The sequence below is a fragment of the Tamandua tetradactyla genome, chromosome X, assembly GCF_023851605.1.
Source record: "Tamandua tetradactyla isolate mTamTet1 chromosome X, mTamTet1.pri, whole genome shotgun sequence".
NCBI lineage: Eukaryota > Metazoa > Chordata > Mammalia > Pilosa > Myrmecophagidae > Tamandua > Tamandua tetradactyla.
The window spans coordinates 64,072,227-64,093,555 of record NC_135353.1 but is presented as its reverse complement, the minus strand read 5'-3'; the positions used below and the strand labels follow the sequence as shown (position 1 = coordinate 64,093,555).

The 21,329-nt window shown below is 43.9% G+C and overlaps 1 protein-coding gene across 1 annotated transcript in view; it reads left to right on the top strand.

Moving 5' to 3' along the window:
• FRMPD3 (FERM and PDZ domain containing 3) overlaps positions 1-21,329 on the top strand; it is an 89,415-nt gene that overhangs the window by 8,455 nt on the left and 59,631 nt on the right. The window contains exons 2-4 of the mRNA XM_077146580.1: positions 10,933-11,087; positions 14,073-14,175; positions 17,050-17,095. Of these exons, the coding sequence (XP_077002695.1) occupies positions 10,940-11,087; positions 14,073-14,175; positions 17,050-17,095 (297 nt within the window). The 5' untranslated portion in view covers positions 10,933-10,939. The remainder of the gene's footprint in view (positions 1-10,932; positions 11,088-14,072; positions 14,176-17,049; positions 17,096-21,329) is intronic.

Sequence of the window (21,329 nt, the reverse complement as noted above, 5' to 3'; positions counted from 1 at the left end):
TATAGTCATCTTAGAAAGTGAAAAAGTAGGTTTTTCTCCAGCTACCGTCACCTACTCTGGGGCAGGCAAGGAGAATTCATATGATTGAATTCATCCACGAGTGAAGTTTTGTAAGGTGAATATAGAAGAAGGAGAGGAAGCAAAGGAGTTGAAGGTACCTACAAGAGAATGATCATAATGATAGACCCATTTGACATTCTAATCTTGGCATGAAGAGATGTGAAGATAGGAAAGCGTTTGAAGGAGAGTAAGACTTGAATAAGTGCTTGGGGAAGGCCTCTCTGAAAAATAGGACATTTAAGCTGAGACTTGAAAGAAGGACAAAGAGTCAACCCTCCAAAGAATAGGCAAAGAGATTTCCAGGGAAAGGGAATACCAAGTGGGAAGCAAATAAATGATCCTGATGCATTCAGATTATTAATATAGTAGAAGTCCTTGTGGAGGGAAGCTGGCAGCAAATAGTATAGTAGAGTGGGATGTTGATGATGGAGATCTGGAAGGTGGTGTGATATGTGCAGATGACCCGAAATTTAGGTGTGACAGTAGAGTACATTATTAAGTGGAGGAGGCAGTTGTTAGAGGGCTCATCACCATGTGGATGTTCAGTTCACCAATAGTGATTTCAAGAGTGATGACTAGGAACTAAAGTAAATGCAGAAACTACCCAGGAGGCCCATCGATAGCAGTGAAGAGGGAGAAAGGGTGGTAGAGGTGGCCTGTGAGCGTGTTCCTCAAAGAAGAAGGATATTTTGCAGAAGGGAAGATGAATAATGGCCTAGAGGCAACAGTGGTGATCATGGAGATACCTACTCCACCTCCGTCCTGAGAGATTTGATATTTGGGAGAAAAAAAAAAAACAGCTTCTCCACTTGAGAGGGCTGGTGCTGAAATGGTGTCCTTAAGGAATAACTACGTTGCAGTTGGGAAAGCAGGCGAAGGGCACTTTTAGAGAAGAGATTGAGGATATAGGGGAGTTTGCTGTTGACCTTGAATTCCAGAGGGCACAGTTGAAGGGTTTGAAAGCCAGGGGTGGGATGGGATTAGGGTATGAACAGACCACTATGGGAATGAATCTAGGTTCTGAGGGATGACCAGAGGTGCTTGGACTTCTTTCTGGTAGTGACTGAGATTAACAGAAATGTAAGGCCTTATGGGATCAGTCCTGAGAGTGGACTTAGAGCCATGGAGAAGTCAGTTTTGGGCCTGGGGTCTCCAATATCACCTGGTGGTATGGTGGCTTCAAGGAAGGCTTCTCTTAAAAACAGCACTGGGGAGGGGGTGCTGTGCAATGGTGGCTCAGTGGCAGAATTCTCACCTGCCATGCCGGAGACCCAGGTTCGAGTTCCAGAACATGCCCATGCCAAAAAGAAAAGAAAAATAAAACAGCACTGGGGTGACCCTCATTTCATTTGGAAGGTATAATCTGCTGAATACACCTACAGATCCATTGCCTTCTGGGAAATTGCTTAGCTCACAGGTACTTGGGGGAAAAACGTCTAGAAAGGAAATGTAATTATATATCTGTTGAATCTAATGATAAAAAATTGTGGTTTGTATTTTATAAACAAAAAGGAAGTTGTATAGGTAAATTGGCTCAGGCATACCTGCAGTCAGGCATACCTAGGTTAACGTTGTGGTTCCGCCACTTACAAGTGTATATCCTTGGATGAGTTAAGTAATTCCTCTTCCCAAATCTCAGTTTACTTATCTATAAAATGGCAAGAATACTGCAGATGTGGTGAGAATGGAATGAGGTAATTATGTACCATACTTGAAGCATAGTAAACTCTGAATAAATGGCAGTTGATAAATTTTCTGCACTATGCTCCCTTTCAGCATCTTCCTCTCCTTACTCCCAGATGTTTCAAGACCTCAGACTGTCTTTTGATGACCAAATTCTCCAATAGGGCCAAATAGTGCCCTATCTTCCAGACTTGGCTCTACTTTTCTCCAGTGCAACCTCACCAAATCTTTTTTCATATCCATTTAGAGCCCTCCCTATTCTCACCTGGGGCAAATCTGATTGAACCAGTGAGTCCTTTGTTTGCATGAGTTTATGTATCTTTCCTCCAAGATAACATTTGTATTTTAAATGGGGCCTTCAGTGCCATAACCCAATGGAATAAAATTACCTCAGTAATTGTGGTGATGAATGCACAACTATGTGATGACACTGTGAGCCATTGGTTGTATACTTTGGATGGTATGTATGGTGTGTGATGATATCTCAATAAAATTGCGTTTTTTTAATTTAAGAAAAAAAGGCACTTCAGTCCTCCTACCAGCTGTGGCTGTCCCATTGTCTTCTGAATATAGCATTCTTTTAGATCCTTATTTCCCGCAGTATGGTGCATGGGCACCACCTTGGAATATGTTAGAGTCTCAGACCTTTTTCCAAACCTACTGCATCAGAATCACTTTAACAATATCCACAGGTGATTCGTATGCACATTAAAGTTTGAGCACTACTGCTAGAGTAAAGAGCCGCTAGCACTAAACGGAACTAACAGGCAAGGGCTCTTTTATGAAAGAAGGGTTTGTGTCCAAGCTCCTTACAAGAGGGTACCCAGAGCAGCTATTTCAGAGCCCTGGGGATGGAGTTCCTATCCTTGTCACTGGGAGAAAATGCAATCTCATGAGGGCCCAGCTGCCAGCCTGCCGTGCTGTATCTCTGGAGCTTCCAGGATTCGGGCTTGATTATTGGAATCACAAGGCTAATTGGCCCCACATGGCTCCAAATCCTGCCAGTTGCAAGGGGAAGTAACAAGACTCCCCAAGGAGCCAACCAAATGTAAAGAAAAAGAAGCCAAACATAAGGAGGGATGGAGAACTAAAAGCTGATGCCTGGAAGTTAAACTGCTACATTTCTGTCTTCCTGCCCAAAAACACAAGGAGGGGCAGCATCTATTTAGAACCAGTCCATCTTCATTCAAAGGATTTATTTGACCTTTAGGCACATCCTGCCTAGGAACAGTTGATAGCCTGAGCTCCAGCTGCCAGTCCCTCTTTGGACAATAATAATACGGAATCACTTTAGCCCACAGAAGTACTGGAGTCAGGACGTTCGGGGGAGCCAGGCTGTCTGATAGTGTGGTCAGGGAAAGAGCTTCCTGGAAAACGAGGGGGTTGAGTGTATTGTGGGGCTGTCATTTTGAGGCACTGAGTTGATGAGGGAAGAGCCTGGGCTGTATAAAGCGGGTGGAGTTTATTTTCGGCTCCCTTTCTCTTCTCGTCTGGCCATCCTGAATAATGCTACCAGTAATTTCGTCACCTCAACATTTGTGATAAGTTTAACCTTCCAAAATGCTTCTGTAGCCATGATCTCATTTCATTTCTCTCAACAACCCTAAGTCAGTGGGATGAGAAACAGTTTAATTATGATGTTGGCTGAGCATACAGACCCGGCCAGAATGTGAGTGTTGCTGGGCATAGGGGTGGGGCAGCCCTGTATTGGAGACTCTGGATAGCCAGAGGGTCCAGTACACTGAGTGGGCAAAGGTAGAGGTGCTGGGATTGTGGGCTTTATCTAAGAGTTTGGCTCCAGCTGGGCCATTAATGTGCTTAACTTCTATGGGACTTATTTCTTCATCTCCTACCTTTGAGTCCAGGATGGAGGAGGAGCAGTTGCCTGTCCTATTTGGCAGGACAATTAGATGCTGTGAGGAGATAATGGATATGAAAACACCTTTTACCGAATGAGGTAATGGGTGTAAAAATGAAAAGAACCAAATGGATATCAAGTATTGTTATTATGAGGCAGAAGAAAAAGAATCGGCCTTTAACCTGGGTCACTGAATAGAGAGGGCAAACATGGAGCAGGATAAAGGGGTGTTTTGGGGAGGCATGAATAGGAAAGGAGAAGAATAAAGACAAAGTGCTTTGGGGCAAACAATGGAAGAAAATAGGGGATCCCAGAAACAAGGCAAGAGGGGAGCCTAAGCTTTGACTGCTTCATAATTTTGTTCAGGGTTGCCCTGTTGGAAGGAACCAGAAGCCAAACATTTTTCAAAGTCAAATTGCTTGTTTCCCCCAGGAGGGCAATCATGTGACCCATGGACAGCTGAGCTCCTGTCATCCATCACTGCTTGCCTTCAGTGTCACTCCCAAGTCTCCAGGCACTTAGCAAATTTCAGAGGGACTGAGCTGCAGATACTAAAAGATGCATACCCCAGGAGGGAAGGAACAACTTTCATTTGAATTTTTTTTTCATTTGAATTTTAAAATGGCCTTCTGGACCATTAATGGAACCATTTCTCTCCTGACCAAAGTAACTTGGAAGGTCTAAGCACTGTGAAGAGGGGGCTACTTGCACAATTTGAGGAGTATCTACATAGAGGCAGTTCACCTCAGTTAGGGACAATGCAGGAACAGATGTCCTCCAGTTATACCTGGAGACATGCCTATAGCTCTGGGAGAAATAGCTGGATTCCCTTTAGGAAGATGAGGACCACCTATGGAGAGAGCTTGGGTTCTTGTCTCGCTCTTTCCATCACTGCCATTTCCTGCCTTTTCAGCACAATTCCCACCTCCTCCATGAAGCCTTCTCCAGCTCCTCCGGCTCCCTTCTCAGCACACAATTTGGAACTTACAGACTGTATGTACTATTCTCAGTTACCACTTTTGTTTAGCATCCACTAGCCTTTTCTCCCCCCGTCTAAATTGGAAGCTCTTTGAGGGCAGAAATCTGCAGTTTCTCTTGTGTCTGGCAGAGATCTGGACTGTTTGACAGTAGGCCTCAGTAAATAAATTGTTAATGGATTAACATGAATCAAAAGAGAAGAGCAAAATATTTTATCTTTGCTTGTTGGTTCTTCTGGCTCTAAGAATGTCCATTTTCATTAGTATTGTCAGTGCCTCAAGACCCACTGGAAACTGAAGCGTCTTCAACTTCAGAAAAGCAAAATGGTGGCAAAGCTGAGGCTGTAAGTGGCCAGAGGGCCCTGAGTACAGGCCTGGGTACTGAGCACTACCACAGCATACCTGTATCTTCCCTGCCAGTGTCCCTGCTCCCCACGTCACAGGTGGTGTATTAGTTAGGGTTCTCTAGAGAAACAGAATCAACAGGGAACACTCGCAAATATAAAATTTATAAAAGTGTCTCATGTGACCGCAGGAATTCAGAGTCCAAAATCCACAGGGCAGGCTGTGAAGCTGACGACACCGATGGAGGGTCTGGATGAACTCCACAAGAGAGGCTCACCAGCCGAAGCAAGAATGGAACCTGTCTCCTCTGAATCCTCCTTAAAAGGCTTCCCGTGATTAGATTACGCATCACTCATTGTAGAAGACACTCCCCTTTGGCTGATTACAAATGGAATCAGCTGTGGATGCAGCTGATGTGATCATGATCTAATTCTATGAAATGTACTCATTGCAACAGGCAGGCCAGCACTTGCCCAACCAGACAAACGGGTACCACAACTTGGCCAAGTTGACACCTGTCCCTGACCGTGACAGTTCACCCCTTGTCAACTTGGCAGCTATATATATATCACCTTAAACCATACCTAATTTCCAAATGAAAACAATAAAACACACATTTTTTTCTTTTATCTGACAATACTCAACTGTCCTGAATATACTGGAAACACATTAAATCTCTCCAGAATAGGGCAAAAATGCTTGGGCAACATTCATTCTTTTTTTTACATGGGCAGGCACCGGGAATCGAACCCAGGTCCTCAGGCATGGCAGACAAGCATTCTTACCTGCTGAGCCACCGTGGCCCACCCAGCATTCATTCTTAAACTTGATACCTTGCAACTTAAATAGTATGACATGAACAAAACAGCATTACAGTCCTCGTTTCTGTAACTGATCACGTGGTTGAAGTTATATTTATCACTACCGTCTTCCACTACTCATTCCATGTTCCCTTTACCCTCAGCAAGCACTTCAGCTGGCCGTGGTTCTTTACCTGGTGGGGTGACCCAAACTTTCATTCCTGAAGTTTCAGAGCCATTAGTAGTACTGCCTGGATTGAGTTGTTGCAGTTTTCCATTGATTTTAATCACAGGGCATGGTAGTACCAAAAGACGCCCTAGGGGATCTCCTATATTCCAAGAAAACTCTTCTTTACCTCCATTATGTAGTTGCCGTCCTACTTCTTCCTGATAGTCAGGATCAGTTACCCCAGACAATAATGTAATCCCCTTCTTGGCTTGTTGATCTAGTGGCATAAGTAGCCCAAAGTGACCAGGTGGCAATCTTAACTTCCAGTTCAGTGGAATCATTGTTGTTTCTCCTGGAGGAAGCACATGCCGTTTTGGAACTAAAACCTGTAGACCAGCAGGGCTCAGGGCAGCAGGGACAGGAAGCAAAAATTTTCCTAGTGGATCACTAGGGGTAATAGTGAGTGGTACCACTCCCATTTCCATCCCTTAGTTCCTGGACCCATGGATCCTGGCTATGGGAGAAACAGCACCATACAGCGGACGCTGATTCAGAGCACATACAGCTTCCTGGAGAACATTATCCCAGCCTTTCAAGGTATTGCCACCTAGTTGGCACCATAATTGAGTTTTCAAAAGGCCATTCCACCATTCTATCAATCCAGCTGCTTCTGGATGATGGGGAACATGTTAAGACCAGAGAATTCCATGAGCATGTGCCCATTCCCGCACTTCATTTGCTGTGAAGTGTGTTTCTTGATCCAAAGCAATGCTATGTGGAATACCATGATGATGGATAAGGCATTCTGTAAGCCCATGGATGGTAGTTTTGGCAGAAGCATTGCGTGCAGGGAAAGCAAACCCATATCCAGAGTATGTGTCTATTCCAGTTAGAACAAATCACTGCCCCTTCCATGAAGGGAGTGGTCCAATGTAATCAACCTGCCACCATGTAGCCAGCTGGTCTCTTTAGGGAATGGTGCCATATCAGGAGCTGAGTGTGGGTCTCTGCTGCTGGCAGATTGGGCACTCAGCAGTGGCTGTAGCCAGGTCAGCCTTGGTGAGTGGAAGTCCATGTTGCTGAGCCCATGCATAACCTCCATCCCTACCACCATGACCACTTTGTTCATGAGCCCATTGGGCAATGACAGGAGTTGCTGGGGAAAGAGGCTGACTGGTATCCACAGAACGGGTCATCTTATCCACTTGATTATTAAAATCTTCCTCTGCTGAAGTCACCCTCTGGTGTGCATTCACATGGGACACAAATATCTTCATGTTTTTAGCCCACTCAGAAAGGTCTATCCACATACTTCTTCCCCAGACCGCTTTGTCACCAATTTTCTAATTATGGTCTTTCCAAGTCCCTGACCATCCAGCCAAAGCATTAGCAACAGCCCATGGATCAGTATACGAACACACCTCTGGCCAGATTTCCTTCCAAGCAAAATGAACAACCAGGTGCACTGCTTGAAGTTCTGCCCACTGGGAGGATTTCCCCTCACCACTGTCCTTCAAGGACATCCCAGAAAGGGGTTGTAATGCTGCAGCTGTCCACTTTCAGGTGGAACCTGCATATCATGCTGAACCATCTGTAAACCAGGCCCGAGTTTTCTCTTCCTCAGTCAATTCACTGTAAAGAACTCCCCAATAGGCCATAGCTATGGTCTGGGAAAGAGAAGGTAATGTGGCAGGAGTGGAAGCCATGGACATTTGTGCCACTTCCTTATATAACTTACTTGTGCCTTCAGGACCTGCTATGGCTCTATCTCGTATATACCATTTCCATTTTACAATAGAGTGCTGCTGCGGTTTGCAAATACCAGATATGTTGGAACAGTTTTTTGGATGGCTAAGGGGAAGATTTTGGAGGAACCGTGAAGAGAATGATCGAGAAGTCTTGGAGTGCTTGAAGAGACTGTTGGTGTAAACAGAACCACTGCCAATCTTGACAAAGGAGGACACAAAAGGGAAAAATTGGAGTTTGCAGAGTGAGAACCATGGAAGTTCTGGTCTGAAGCCAAGAAACCTCGGCCAGGAGAGTGGACCCACCCACATGGAGAGGGTGAGTTTACCCTGAAGGGCAAGGATGAGTCTCCCCTTTCATTGCAGTGGAAGAGTTGTGCAGCCTCAGGCCTTGGAAAAGGTAAGCATGCTCCTTGGGGGACTGGGAGAGCCTGGCTGCCAGCACATCGAGGGGTTGAGCATGTGCCCCAGAAATGGCAGAGAGCCCAGGGGTGGCCCTGATGCCTGGAGAGAGTGGAGCCAAGAGGTGGTGTCCTTGATGTTCCCCAAGGTTGATTTGGGAAGAGGCGGGCCACTGCATAGGCCCTCAGAAAGGGTGGTACTGCCACTTTCTAAAGCCAAAGGATGAATGACTTTCGGACTTCGAAATCCAAAGGTGTTTGCTCTGCAGGTTTTACATCTGTGTTTTTCCAGTTTCTCCCTATGGAAATGAAAACCTGTATCCTGTGAATATCCTCTTTTGCATATTGGCTCCAGACAACTTGTTTTGAGATTCACAGGTCCGCAGCCGGAAGAGAATTGTTTTTTGCACCTTAATATTGTTTAAGGTGATGCGTGTAGTTGCCAAGTTGACAAGGGGTGGACATGTGGTAGTTTGATTCAGTTGTCAACTTGGTCAGGTGAAGGCACCTAGTTCTGTTGCTGTGGACTTGAGCCAATGGTATGTGAACCTCATCTGTTGCTAATTACATCTGCAGTCGGCTAGGAGGCGTGCCTGCTGCAATGAATGACATTTGACTTAATTGGCTGGTGCTTAAATGAGAGAGCACAATGTAGCACAGCCTAAGCAGCTCAGCATTCCTCATCTCAGCACTTGCAGCTCAGCCCAGGCCTTTGGAGGTACAGAAAGGAATCACCCTGGGGAAAGTTGTCAGAACCCAGAGGCCTGTAGAGAAGGCCAACAGAGACCATCCTGTACGTTCTCACGTAAGAAAGAACCTCAGATGGAAGTGAGCTGCCTTTCCTCTGAAGAACTAACAAAATAAATCCCCTTTTATTAAAAGCCAATCTGTCTCTGGTGTGTTGCATTCTGGCAGCTAGCAAACTACAACAGATGGCATAGCCCAAGAGGCTGTATCCTCCATCCTGCCTTGGCTAGTGCCCATACCGGAAATGTGCTGGTCTCTTCCCAAGAACAGGTGCTTTGAGTGCTGATGGGATTGGTTGACAGAAAGCAATGGGCTCAATTCAGAAGCAGCCCCTGAGATGAGGCAAGACAACAGCTGCAAGGAGATGTTTTCTGGTTCCTTTCAAGGCTGAATTCCTGCCACCAGGAGTAGAGTTGAGAGAGGCACCAGCTTGAGACCACCTTCACTGTGCCCTATCTCAGGAGGGTTCCTCTCCAGGATGCCAGTCAACCACGTTCCAGCTTCTGAGTGACTTTCAGTTGAAAAGTGATCATTTGTCTTACCAATCTGGGGGAAATGAATCCGTTTCTGAATTCACCTTCAAGGGCCTTGACCTTATCCTAGCAGCCCCCTCTACCTCCCTAAGGAGTGATAGACAGACTCCAAGCCATCTCGGATTCAGCCAGTGTTTAGTATGGATGGTCTCAATCAGCCACATTCTGCCTTCTTTCCCAAGTTCTTATATGGTAGAGACAACTCGAGGGTTCTTTGCTGAACTATGAATTTCTCTTTTATACAATTGCTCTAAATCTTCTCCCCCTCCCTCATAAATAGTCTGGTAGCTCCTCTCTAATTACTGAATTTGTATCCCAATAAACAGCCTAATTGCTTGAAACCATTTGTTACTAAGGAATTTGACATTCTATGCTAATCAACAATTGCATCACTCTCATAGTGTCAAAACGTCCTACTTCTTTTATGAACCTTATGCTAGTTTCATTAATTAGCTCCTGTCCCTTTGTGTCTTCTTCTGAAGGGTCCCGCCTTGAGCCTTAATTTTTAAGAAGACACAGATTGAGGCTGGAGAACTTAACCCCATCTATTAGACCTGCAAGTCTGGGGATAGAATGGAGCCAACCCCAGGAGCTAAGGCTCTGGGCCATTTGGCCTCTGGGCGCCCCCTCTCTTCTGCCTCCACCAACATGCCCTTCCCATTGGCCATTCATTCCCCCTCTTGCTTTCTTCCCTGGCCCTGACACCCAGTGCCCTCACAACTCCCAGTACTCTTTTGCCCTTCTCTGAGCTCTTCATTAGAATACTGCACTCGGGCCCATCCTTGTTGCAGTATGCCTCACTCTGGCCCTTGATGGGGAATCTTTATCAAGTTATTGTGTAATTTCTAAGCTTCAATAACTTAAGTTGTAAACATCAGGAGAACAATCTGTAATCTCTCCCAGGTATTATGGCAGCGATTTACCTTCTCTCGGCTTATCTGGGTTTTGAGTATCCTGGCAGCCACAGGATACAGTACCTTCTTGCCCATGGGAACCAGTTTCCATTTTGTCCCATTAACTGAAATAAATTGGGTTTATGTACAATTGTGTAAGGTAATTGTGCTAAACAGTAACAAATTTGCATATTTATGCCATTTAGTTTCTTTTTATATATAACCTAACAAATATTAAAGTTTAAAAGTGTACAAGGACTTTATGAAGATCCTCCACATTCTGAAATGATTTCATATTTCTTCCCCAATTCTTATCTGTTTTTTGGTCCTTTCCCTCAATATTTTGGTCTCCCTTTAAGGAATCCGTAGCCAATTCAATGAGTGATACTGGTTAACGTTCAGAATAACACATTTGTACTTAGGCTCCTTCTAGAGTCCCAATATCTTGGAGAAAAGGACAGACTCTAATGTCAGGTTCTATGACACCAGTTACTTCTGTGGGTCCTGGCCCTGAAGACAAGAGGTTTCTCCTTTCTAGAATCATCTTTCTCCAATCTGAAAAATGACATAGTCATCTCTGCTGGTTCTAGAGGATGTATGAATCTAAGTATGTGAACTCCTAGGTGCCTTGGCCAAAACCCTAATTGGTGTTCCTCTTGGTTGGTTTTGAGGCTTAGTTCCCTTTGCATCTTGTTTTGCTCCCATCTTTCCCTTCCCCCAGTCATGTGATGCAGGAAGAGAGCACATATGATATGGAATGTGAGCAGCTGCCAGCAGAGACTCTGCGACAAGTGACCATTCACCGAGACCCTACATATGGCTTCGGCTTCGTTGCTGGCAGTGAGAGGCCGGTGGTGGTGCGATCTGTGAGGCCAGGTAGGTGTCCCTCCAAGTATCCCCCCAGCCATGGCTCCTATTTCCCCAACATGCACACATCTTTTCAAGAGCAGAGCTCCCAAGAATACTTTGTTACCTAGGAATTCATGAAGCACATGTGAAGACATGCCAACCAATGACCATATGAGGGAACTGGCCTTGTAAGACTGATAGACACAAACCATTGAGGCTGCTTGAAGGCCTAGTCAGAGGCTGTAGCTGATGGTTTAGTAGGATCTGGGTCTTAATAAAGCTTCCCTTTGCATGGAACATTCATAGAAGGACATAATGCCTTGGACAAGAAAACACCTATTTGATTCAATTCAACAAGTATTTATAGATTGCCTACTCTAAGCCCTGAAATGTTGTAGGAAAGTACAAGACAGAATTCTATTCTTAAGAATCTAACAATCAGGCTGTGAAGACTGGTACATACTCATGAAACAGATAGCCACTGAAGACCAAATCAGGATGTAGACTGTAGGTGCACTAGGAGGGGAGAGGAGAATGAAATCTCCAAATGCCAGAATGGCAATGACAGCCGCTACCATTATTAAGCACTTACATAACACAGCCATGTCCTGCAAGGTAAGTAATAACGTTCCCATTTTACATGATGAGTTAACTGAGGCATAGAGAGGAGAAATGACTTGCTCAGGGTCACTGAGCTAAGAAGCAGAAGAGTCACAATTTGTACCTGATGGTAGCAGGGAAATGGGGCTTGAAAGGGACCATGTGGTCCCATTCAAAACAAACAAAAGGACCACCTGAATTATGAAACCCTGCCACCATGAATGAAATTGGAAAGTACCTAAGCACTGTTTTGTTCTAAATCTGCTAGGCATTGACAGAAAAGACAGACGGAAAGAAGCTTTATTCTTGACTTGCTAGGCCTGAGGCTTTAGATGTTTACAACAGTTTCTCGCTCAGTCGAGAGGAGCAGCCTGAGTACAAACTGGTCTTGCAGAAATTTGATGAATTTTGCAATCCTCAGAGGAAAAGAAAAAGATGTTCCTAAGCTCTCTCTTTAACTAGAGGACAGAGAGGAAAAAAAATACCACCCACAACTAAGTACCAGAGTTAGTGGCTAACCTAAGGCTCCCAAGTCAGTCATGCAGTTTGGCAAAATGCTTTTGAGCCTCTGATCAGAAATCTAACTTGTCCTAGGAAAGACAGACCAGAGAAAACTTATTAACAGACTACCAGTTCCCCCTGCTTTAACTTCAAAGAAGAGGATTGGGATTCACAGGGCCAACAGAAGCCCTCAGGCCTAGAAATTAAGTTGCAGAGGGAGTTAGCTGAAAATGGTGTGAGCATGAAGAAGAAGGAGTCAGAGGAATGGAGAGAAAGAAAGCCCCAGGCAAGAACCACAGCAAGCTATAGGGGTGGCAGGTACAACCTTATAAAGACCACCTACAGAGTTGCTTCTGACCCAGGCAGCTCCTGAATGTTGAGGACTTGTCTGATGCTGTATTTGAGGCCATAAGAAAGAAGATGTTCCCTATAGAGGAACAGAGGAGGCTTGCTCAACAAACTATTCTTTAAAAACTGTAGTTGATATTACCACCAATGCCGAAGAACCAAGGCCCATGAAAAAGTTGAGTTCCATGAGGATTTCTTCCATAGGAGGGAGGAAGGAAGGAAAGAAGGGAGGGAGGGAAGAAATAGATACAGTAGTTTCCACCTAAAAGACTGGCATTTTGGGCAGAAATAGATAGAAGGAATGAAATGGGTTGAAACACTTGTCCCTTGCAGGATATGATAACCACCATTTATTAAATTGTTACTAACATCAGGCACTGTTTTAAATGCTGTGCATTCATCATCTCATTTATCCTCCCAGGATTCTTATGATGTATAGATACTGTTACTTTTTCTCATTTCACAGATGAGGAAAAAGAGAATCAGAGAGATGAAATACATAGCTGAGGACACAAAACTGGTGAATTGCACAGATTCAGGATTAGAGTCCAAGTCTGTCTGGCTGCAAAACGTGTACTCTTAACCACCACACCATCTACTCCTGAAATTGCTGTGCTGTCAAGACACTTTGCCGATTGAGTTTAGGGCCTTTCCAGTTCAGTGGTGAATCCTGTTCTCTGTGCCCCTATAGCCACCATTAATCAGCACATTAATGCTTTTGAAATTTGGGCAGCACTTCTTTGTGGAGAGAGCAAGAAGTGGGATCTGGCTCTTAAAAGAGAACACAAACAAGAGTCAAGACTGGTTTGAGTGGGACATATCATTAAACATTTCTTTTGGGTGTGAGTTAGGCTAGGTATGACTCAGGTTCTCCCTGAGTCTCTGAAAAGCATTTCCCCAAGATCTTTGCTAAACATTAGAGGCAGCACAGCCTTATGGCACCCCTCTACCCTCATAGCCCTCAGGCCAGCTTTCTTAGCCTAGGCAATAGAGTTGGGAAGGAAAGAAAGCAAATTTCTGAGTGTGCATAATTTAGGGTCTGTGCCTTGTTCCCCTCATTTACTAGAGACTTGCATTTCTCAGTGTTGAAGGAAAATAAATCCTTTAAATCTTTTAGTCCATCCCCCTGTCTCTAAGCAGATGAATGCCTGCATCATCCCAAACTAGTGAATGTGAATAATGTTCATGTTTGAAGATTCCACAGCATCATCTTGTGGCCCCTGCCACCTCCAGTGGTCTGGAAGTTATTCTTTGTGCCTAAACAAATCCCTCCTAGAGAACTGTGTTCCTCTTATTAATCTTGTCTTATTACTGGGCTTGGGCTTGAGACCTTTTGCTACTACACTAATAAAAGAAGTCAGTGCCATTCTCTTTCTTCATTCCTATGCCCTCCATCTTCCATAAGCAGCATCAGTAGCTGAGAGCTCAAATAGTGCCCCCTACCACTACCACCATTCAGCCCACATCATCTCCTGCTTCCTCAGGCACTGGCGACTCTTACCCAGACCTGTGCCTTCCAAGTAGTAGTACTAAGCCCTCATGCCTCTCTCCTCTCCTCTGCAGGAGGCCCCTCTGAGGACAAGCTCCTGGCTGGTGACCAGATTGTGGCTATTAATGAGGAGGACGTGAGTGAAGCCCCCAGAGAGAGGTTCATAGAACTCATCAGGTAACAGGGGCCTCATGGGCCTTGGCAGGAACTGAGTGGTATACCTACCCCTGTCCCACCAGTGGCATGGAGCTATCACTGTCCTCCCTGGCCCTAAGAGCCCTCCCATGCACAGCAGCTCTAAAGTATCCAAGACTTGAGCCAGACATTTAGGATCACCGGAGGTCCTCACACTCTCTGGCTTTGTCTTCACCAATGATGTGAATAGGCATGAACAACAGCCTCCTGACAGAGCCTCACCCTCACTCCCTCCACTCAACTAATTGCCTCAACCAAGACCCTTTGTTTTCAGTTATTGTACAGTGGGATAGACCAGGTGACCAATGAGAATTAAACAAGCCATTAAAAGAATACTCAGATAAGCGCAGTACATGCCAAACATTGTTTCTTGACTCCACCCCCAAACCACACACACATACACACATATACATTCAAGCAGAGGAAAATCTGAATCCTTGGCCAGTGGGTTGAGGAAGAGAACTTGCTATTGTAGATTCTGTCCACAGTGTTTGTGACCCCTTAATGCTCTGGTGAGGGAAAGAAGGGAATGTCTCCCATTTGAAAATAAGGAGTAGTAATATTGACTTTACACACCTCACGTGTGTGTGCACGCACACACACTTGGAAAGATTTTTTTATGTGGAATGAAAAGACAGAGGCAAAGGCTCTAAATTCCATGGGCTAACCTCAGTGATGGGAACCTTGGCTATCTTTCCCCAAATAGAACCATGTCCTCTCTCTCTCTTCTGCCTTGCTTAATATAGCTCCATCTCTGTCTCCATCTCCTTCAACCCCTCTTAGATTGGAGTGTTTTCATCCAGCTTGTCTAACTTGGGGTCTCAAAAGCCCACCTACCTTCAGAGTCCTCACCCCTTCTAAGGCAGACTTAGAATTCTATATATGGAATAGTACCCCATCACAAACTCTGGAGGGTGTTGGAATTCACCCTCCTAAAGTCCCAATCAGGTCTTTCTTGACAAGCTCCCCATCTTGCTTAGTATCTTGGAATATACTGACCTTCAGTATCCTTAATGACCATTAGTTTTCTTCCTCTCCAAGTTCAGTAGTGCATTGCATTCCCCACCCTCCACTCTTTGCCCTCTACCACCGTGCCAATATGGGCCAAATTATTTTAACTCCAGCAAGGGATACTGGGGTTCGTTCAGTTTGATCCTTCAGAAGTCAGTGCTTTGCTTCTGGTAGATATCTTTGCACCCCAGAACAAGGTAAGCCAATTTTGTGAGGAAGTCCAGAGCTCCTTCATGATCAAGACAGAGCTCACTCTTTTGATAAACTCAGGGACCAGTGGGTTACTCATTCATTCATTTATTCATTCAGTGAATATTTATTGAGTATTTACCATACGTCGGGGACTATTCTTTGCACTAAGGATATGGCAGTGAACAAGACCAACACAAATCTCTGGCCCATTGAAGTTCACATTCTAGAGGAAGGAAACATACCATAAGTAATAAACATGATAAATAAGTAATTGTTCAGGATTTTAGAAGTTGATAAATATTATCAAAGACTGGAAAGTAGAGCAAGATAAAGAGACTCAGGAGTACTGGGTGCAGGGGTTCAGAATGCAGTTTAAAATAGCGTGGCCAGTATTGGCCTCACATTTGAAGAAAGACTTGAAAGAGGTGAGGATATTGGAGAAAGAGAATAGCCAGTGCAAAGGCCCTAAAGCAGGAATGTGTGTGTGTCTGGTATGTTTGAGGAATACTAAAGAAGCCATGTGACTGGAGTGGGGGAAGGAAGGGGAAGAGTTGCAAGAGATGTGTGCAGATTATATAGAGCCTTGTAAGCTATTATAAGGACTTTGACTTTATTCTTAAATGAAATGGGGAGACATGGCAGAGACTGAGACAGATGAGTCACACAATCGGACTTAAATTATGCCCCTTCCCTACTCAAGATAAATATTTCACCCTAGTATTTTCCCTGGAACACAACTCCTTCCCCTGGGAGCTTTCTCAACCCTCCGGTAGCTGGATTCATCCCTGGACTTTGATCTACCAAAATGGGAAATGTTCAGAGTCCTTGAGTAGGGGGCCTCAAATACCCAGAATCAAGGGTATCTAGACTCTGCTTGTTGAATACCATTGTTCCTATAAACATTTGAAAAAGGCCAACAAGGAGACTGTAAGCTCCTTCAAGGCAATTTTTTTTCTATTTCTTTTAGTTCTTTTGAAGGATTATGTGTTCCTGGGAGAGAATTTTCATACCTCACAGCCTATTTGATCACTGGCATAATTCTCATTGAAAGAGTTTCAAAGTCTTCACCGTTTTGAATATTTGCTATCTGGAGAGTCTTAGCTTCCATCTGTTGCTCCCTGGCTCTCATTTTTTCAGTCCTTCAATGAAAACAAATCTGCTGAGTATGAGTCATGATGACCAAATGACCTCCTTTGTGTTTTTCCTTTGAATTTCTCCTCTTGCTTAAATACCATATTGCCAATAATCATTACACATGGCTTCCAGGACTCCCTGACTGTATGCCCTTTGAGTTCCATAATTCAGACTTTTAATTTTCCCTGAGAATTTTCTAGTTTACAGATAATGTTTCAAAGGTTTAGGAATTTCTACAGAGAGAATGTGAAAAAGAATGTAAGAAGATCTGAAAAATGACAACCCCAGAGGTAATAGTAATACTTTCTTCAGATGCCTATGTGAACCTGTGTATGGATGGCTTATGCCAGCCTTTGCAAAAGATGGGAGTTGAAGCATCCGTGCAGATACTCATGTTGCCCTCTGTCCTAATCTATATACCTGAAGGTGGCCCAAGGGAAAATTCTGGTGTTGCTTCTTGTGCTAGATAAATACCTAGTGCATGATACACTACTCTCCTGTTCCCTCTTTTCTCTGTAGGAGTGCTAAAGAGTTCATCGTTCTTACAGTTCTGCATACTCATCAGGTGAGTGAGCCTCTGTGCCACCTGCCCTTCTTCCTGATTTAAGAGATGACCCTATACTGGAAAGAGTTAGTGACAGGAGAGTGGGGGCAGAGACTAGGACCAACATGTTATGAACCAAGAATTTAGCACTGAACTTCAAGAATACCTTCTGAGCATAATTTTTTCTCACATATCCAAGGCTTGAGGTTTTTAAAGGACTTTATCACAGCCAGTTCAGCCCTGTACCCTCAGCTTTACCCCACTTTAGTTGCCCACTGCCTCAGTTCCAGACTTATTTCACACCTCCTTTTTCCTGTTCCTTCATCAAAATTTACCTGTCCAGTGTCCACCTCCCATAAAGTCATGGCAGATAGTGGGTCCTAATTGTATTCATTCATTTTTATAAGTATTTACTAAGTAATCTACAATGTATGAGATACTGCACTGTATGAGGGGATTTAATATTAAGTTTCTGGGGAGGTACAATTGGTCAAATAGGTTAATCTTTGTCTTGGTTCTGTCACTAACTGGCTGTGTGACCTTGGGTAAGTCAGGTCCCTTTTCTGAACCCCAGTATCCTCATCTGCATGTAATTTGAGGCCATAAGAATAGAATAGTGTCTCCCAAAGTAACCTAATCAAAACAATCACTTGGACCACTTATTAAAAATAAAAATTTCCAGGTATCTCTCCTCTAGAGTCCGATCCAGAAGGCCCAGAGTCCATTACTAGGTTACATCCTTATGGTAACCTTAACTCAATCGTTCAAACCCAGGTGCAAAAATTCCATGTGCAAAACTTTGAGTCCTCCATCCACCTCCAGCCCATCTCTCCCTTCCAAGTGTCCCCAATACTCATTGCATCACAGAATCGATGCCCCCCACTTCCCACATCCCATAGCCACAGGAGAGGTCACATCTGTTGAGGATGGGGGTCATGAAATCAGGAGAGGCTTCACAGAGGAAACTACCTGAGCTGGGCCTTGAAGGATGGGGCAGGATTCCCAGGTAGAGACAGAGGAAAAGAATGTCCAAAGAGAGATGACATTTATGTAGAAAGCCACGGATGGTGCAGGGGTACAGAGCACAGGTACAGAGCACAGGCATAGGAATCAGGGTGACTGGGGTTCGGATCAAGCTCTGGTACTATCTCTCCCCATAGCCCCCTGCTGTCTTCTGTGTCAGTGTGAACTTCACATATATACATATATGCTCCCGGGCAGATAGACCTTTCTCAATTATAGTTCTTTAGATGCCAATTCTCCTCTACCTCTAGAAGGCAAGCTCCCTCAGTGGGTATTATCAACAGCCCCCCACCCCCACCTTACTGCACATATGCATTTGACAAGTTAAATGCCCCACCCACACCCTGGTTTCCTGTCAAGGAAATGGCTACCAATTTTCCCAAAAAAACCATGCTTGCTGTGAGGTTAGAATTCACTGCTCTGACCAGAGACCCATTGCAGGTTACTTTGTTAATCAGGTCTCTACTCAAATGTCACCTCCTTGTAGAAATCTTCCTGTATACCTGTTCTAGGATAGCATCTACCTGTCACTATCTTCTAATACTGCTTAATTTTTCTTCAGAGATAAAAATTATAAATTTTAGCTTTTTATTCAAAAGTGATTGTCAATTCATAGGAAATTCCAAAGATAGTACAGAGCTGTCCCATGTACCCTTCATCCAGTTTTCCCACAATCATTACATTTTACCAAACTATAGTACAGTATCAAAACCAGGAAACTGACATTGGTACAAGTGTGTATAGTTCCATACCAGTGTGCCTTATGTGTAGGTTCCTGTATTCACCACCATAGTGAACATACTGGACAGTTCTATAACCAAAAGAATCCCCCATGTTACCCTTTTATAACCAAACATACTTCCCTGCCCCTGTCCCTAATCCCTGGCAACCACTAATCTGATCTCAATGACAAAATATAAAAAAAATTTTAATTTTAAGAATATTATATAGATATAATAGTTCAGTATGTAGCCTTTGGGATTGGCTTTTTTTTTTCCACTCAGCTTAATGCCCTTGAGATTCATCAGAGTTGTTGCATGTGAATAGTTTGTTCCTTATTCCTTTGTATTGCTAAGTAGTGTTCCCTGTTATGAATGTACCACAGTTTAACCATTCATCTGTTGAAGGACAGCTAGGTTGTTTCCAATTTTTGGCTATTACAAATAAAGCTGCTATGAATATTTATGTACAGGGTTTTATAAATGTAAGTTTTCATTTCCCTGGGATAATTGCCCAGGAGTATGATTGTTGGGTCATATGGTAATTGTATTTTAATTTTTAAAGAAACTGCCAAACTTTTTTTCAGAGTGGCTGTGCCAATATACTTCTCCATGAAATATTATTTTTATATGTTTGTTGTCTATCACTGTTGGGGATTCAATCCTGTCCCCCACAAAACACATGTTCAGTCCCAACTCCTGGTCCTATGGGTGTGAATGCATTTATAAATAGGACCTCTGAAGATGTTATTAGTGAAGGGGTGCCCAAACTGAGTGAGGGTGGGCATTAATCTAATATGGCTGAAGTCTTTATAAGAAAAGGAAATTGGGGTGGTACAAGGGTAGTTCAGTGGTAGAATTCTCATGCCATGTGGGAGACCTGGATTCTATTCCCCGACCATGCACCACAAAAAAAAGAGAAAGAAAGAAAAGGAAATTGGACAGAGAGAGAGAAACCACAGAAAGCAGCCTGAAGCTGGAAGTCACTAGAACCTGGAAGAGAAAGAAAATGTCACCATGTGCATTGGAATATGACAGAAAAGCCAAGGAACCCCAAAGTTTGCCAGCCAACCAGAAGATACAACACCAGGAGGAAATGAGACTTCCAGTGTTTCAAACTGTGAGCCAATAAATTTCTGTTGTTAAGCCAACCCATTGGATGGTATTTGTTTAGCAGCTAAGAAATTAAGACAATCTCCTTATTCTCCTTATTAGATGTCACTTCCAAGAGGGTATAGGACTGTTACTGTTCACTGCTATATCCTCAGTGCCTGGAACAGCACCTGGAACAGCATTGAAGTTCAATAAATATTTGTTGAAGGACTAAAGGAAACTCAGCTATCAGCCCTTATAGCTCCCCTCAGGAAACCAAACTCGGGTGTCCACACTTAGGTGTGAAATGAAGAGTCTAACCCTCCCCATCTCCTTCCCAGCTTTTCCATCCCAGTGCCCCCAACACTCCTTCCCCTTCCCCAGCCACCACCTCCCCCATTCTGAAGCCTCCACATGCCCTATAGTTTGTTGTGGCAGGCTGCTTTCCTCCCCCAGCTCCTACCCCCCTACCTCTGCACCTTTCTTAGGTCTTACTGCCCTCTGGACTTTTGAACTTGTACTATTCTCCTAATCCATGTCTGTTTCCTTTATGGCCTGGCTTGAGACTCCTGTCTTCAAAACTAATCTCATGAGAGTTTCTAATTAATTTATTCATCAAACATTTATTCAATACAAACTATGCGCCAGGCACTATTCTTGGCTGGGAATATAGCAGTGCATGGCATAACCATGATTCCTCCCCTCTTAGTGCTTACATTCTAGTTCTTCCTTGTGCTATAACTCTGGGAGCATAGAAGTGGGTGAGTACATACACACAGGGATAATAGTCAAGATATTTAATATCTGTATACTAATCAGAATGTAGACCAGTCAGCTTTGGAACAGTGTCTTGAAGGCTTCCTAACAGTACCAAATGTTAACCTTTTAGTTAATGGTTTGTAAAAAGGTGAGGGATCCTGGGAAGAGGTCAGGTGGCAGCCAGGGAATTTAGGGAAGTGGCTGCTTACCAATCACTCTCCAAGAATCCCTCAACATTTTACAACAGGTGTGGCCATATCAGGGCATCCTGACCAAATATCAGCCTCATAAACATGTATTTCTTCTCTCTCAAGCTATAGCAAAAGCTTCTTGAGGACCCTCCTCATATGTTAGTATTATACCCCTTTGCAACACAGAACATATTACTTTGTCTACAGCAGGCACTTGGCATTTTATGGATGCATGGGGACTGCTGCCTTTTATCAAATTATGTTAAAGTTAGTTTGATCACTACTTCTTCCAGAAGACAATCTCCTGGAGATTATGATTCATTGGGTCCAGGATAGAGGCCAGGAATCTAGTTTTAATAAGATCCACAGGTGAATCTGATGATCAGCAGGCTAGGGAAAACACTGACACAGACTATCTCTAAGGTTCCTTCCAGCTCCTATCTTCTGTGGCTGGTAATGGTCTAAGGCAGT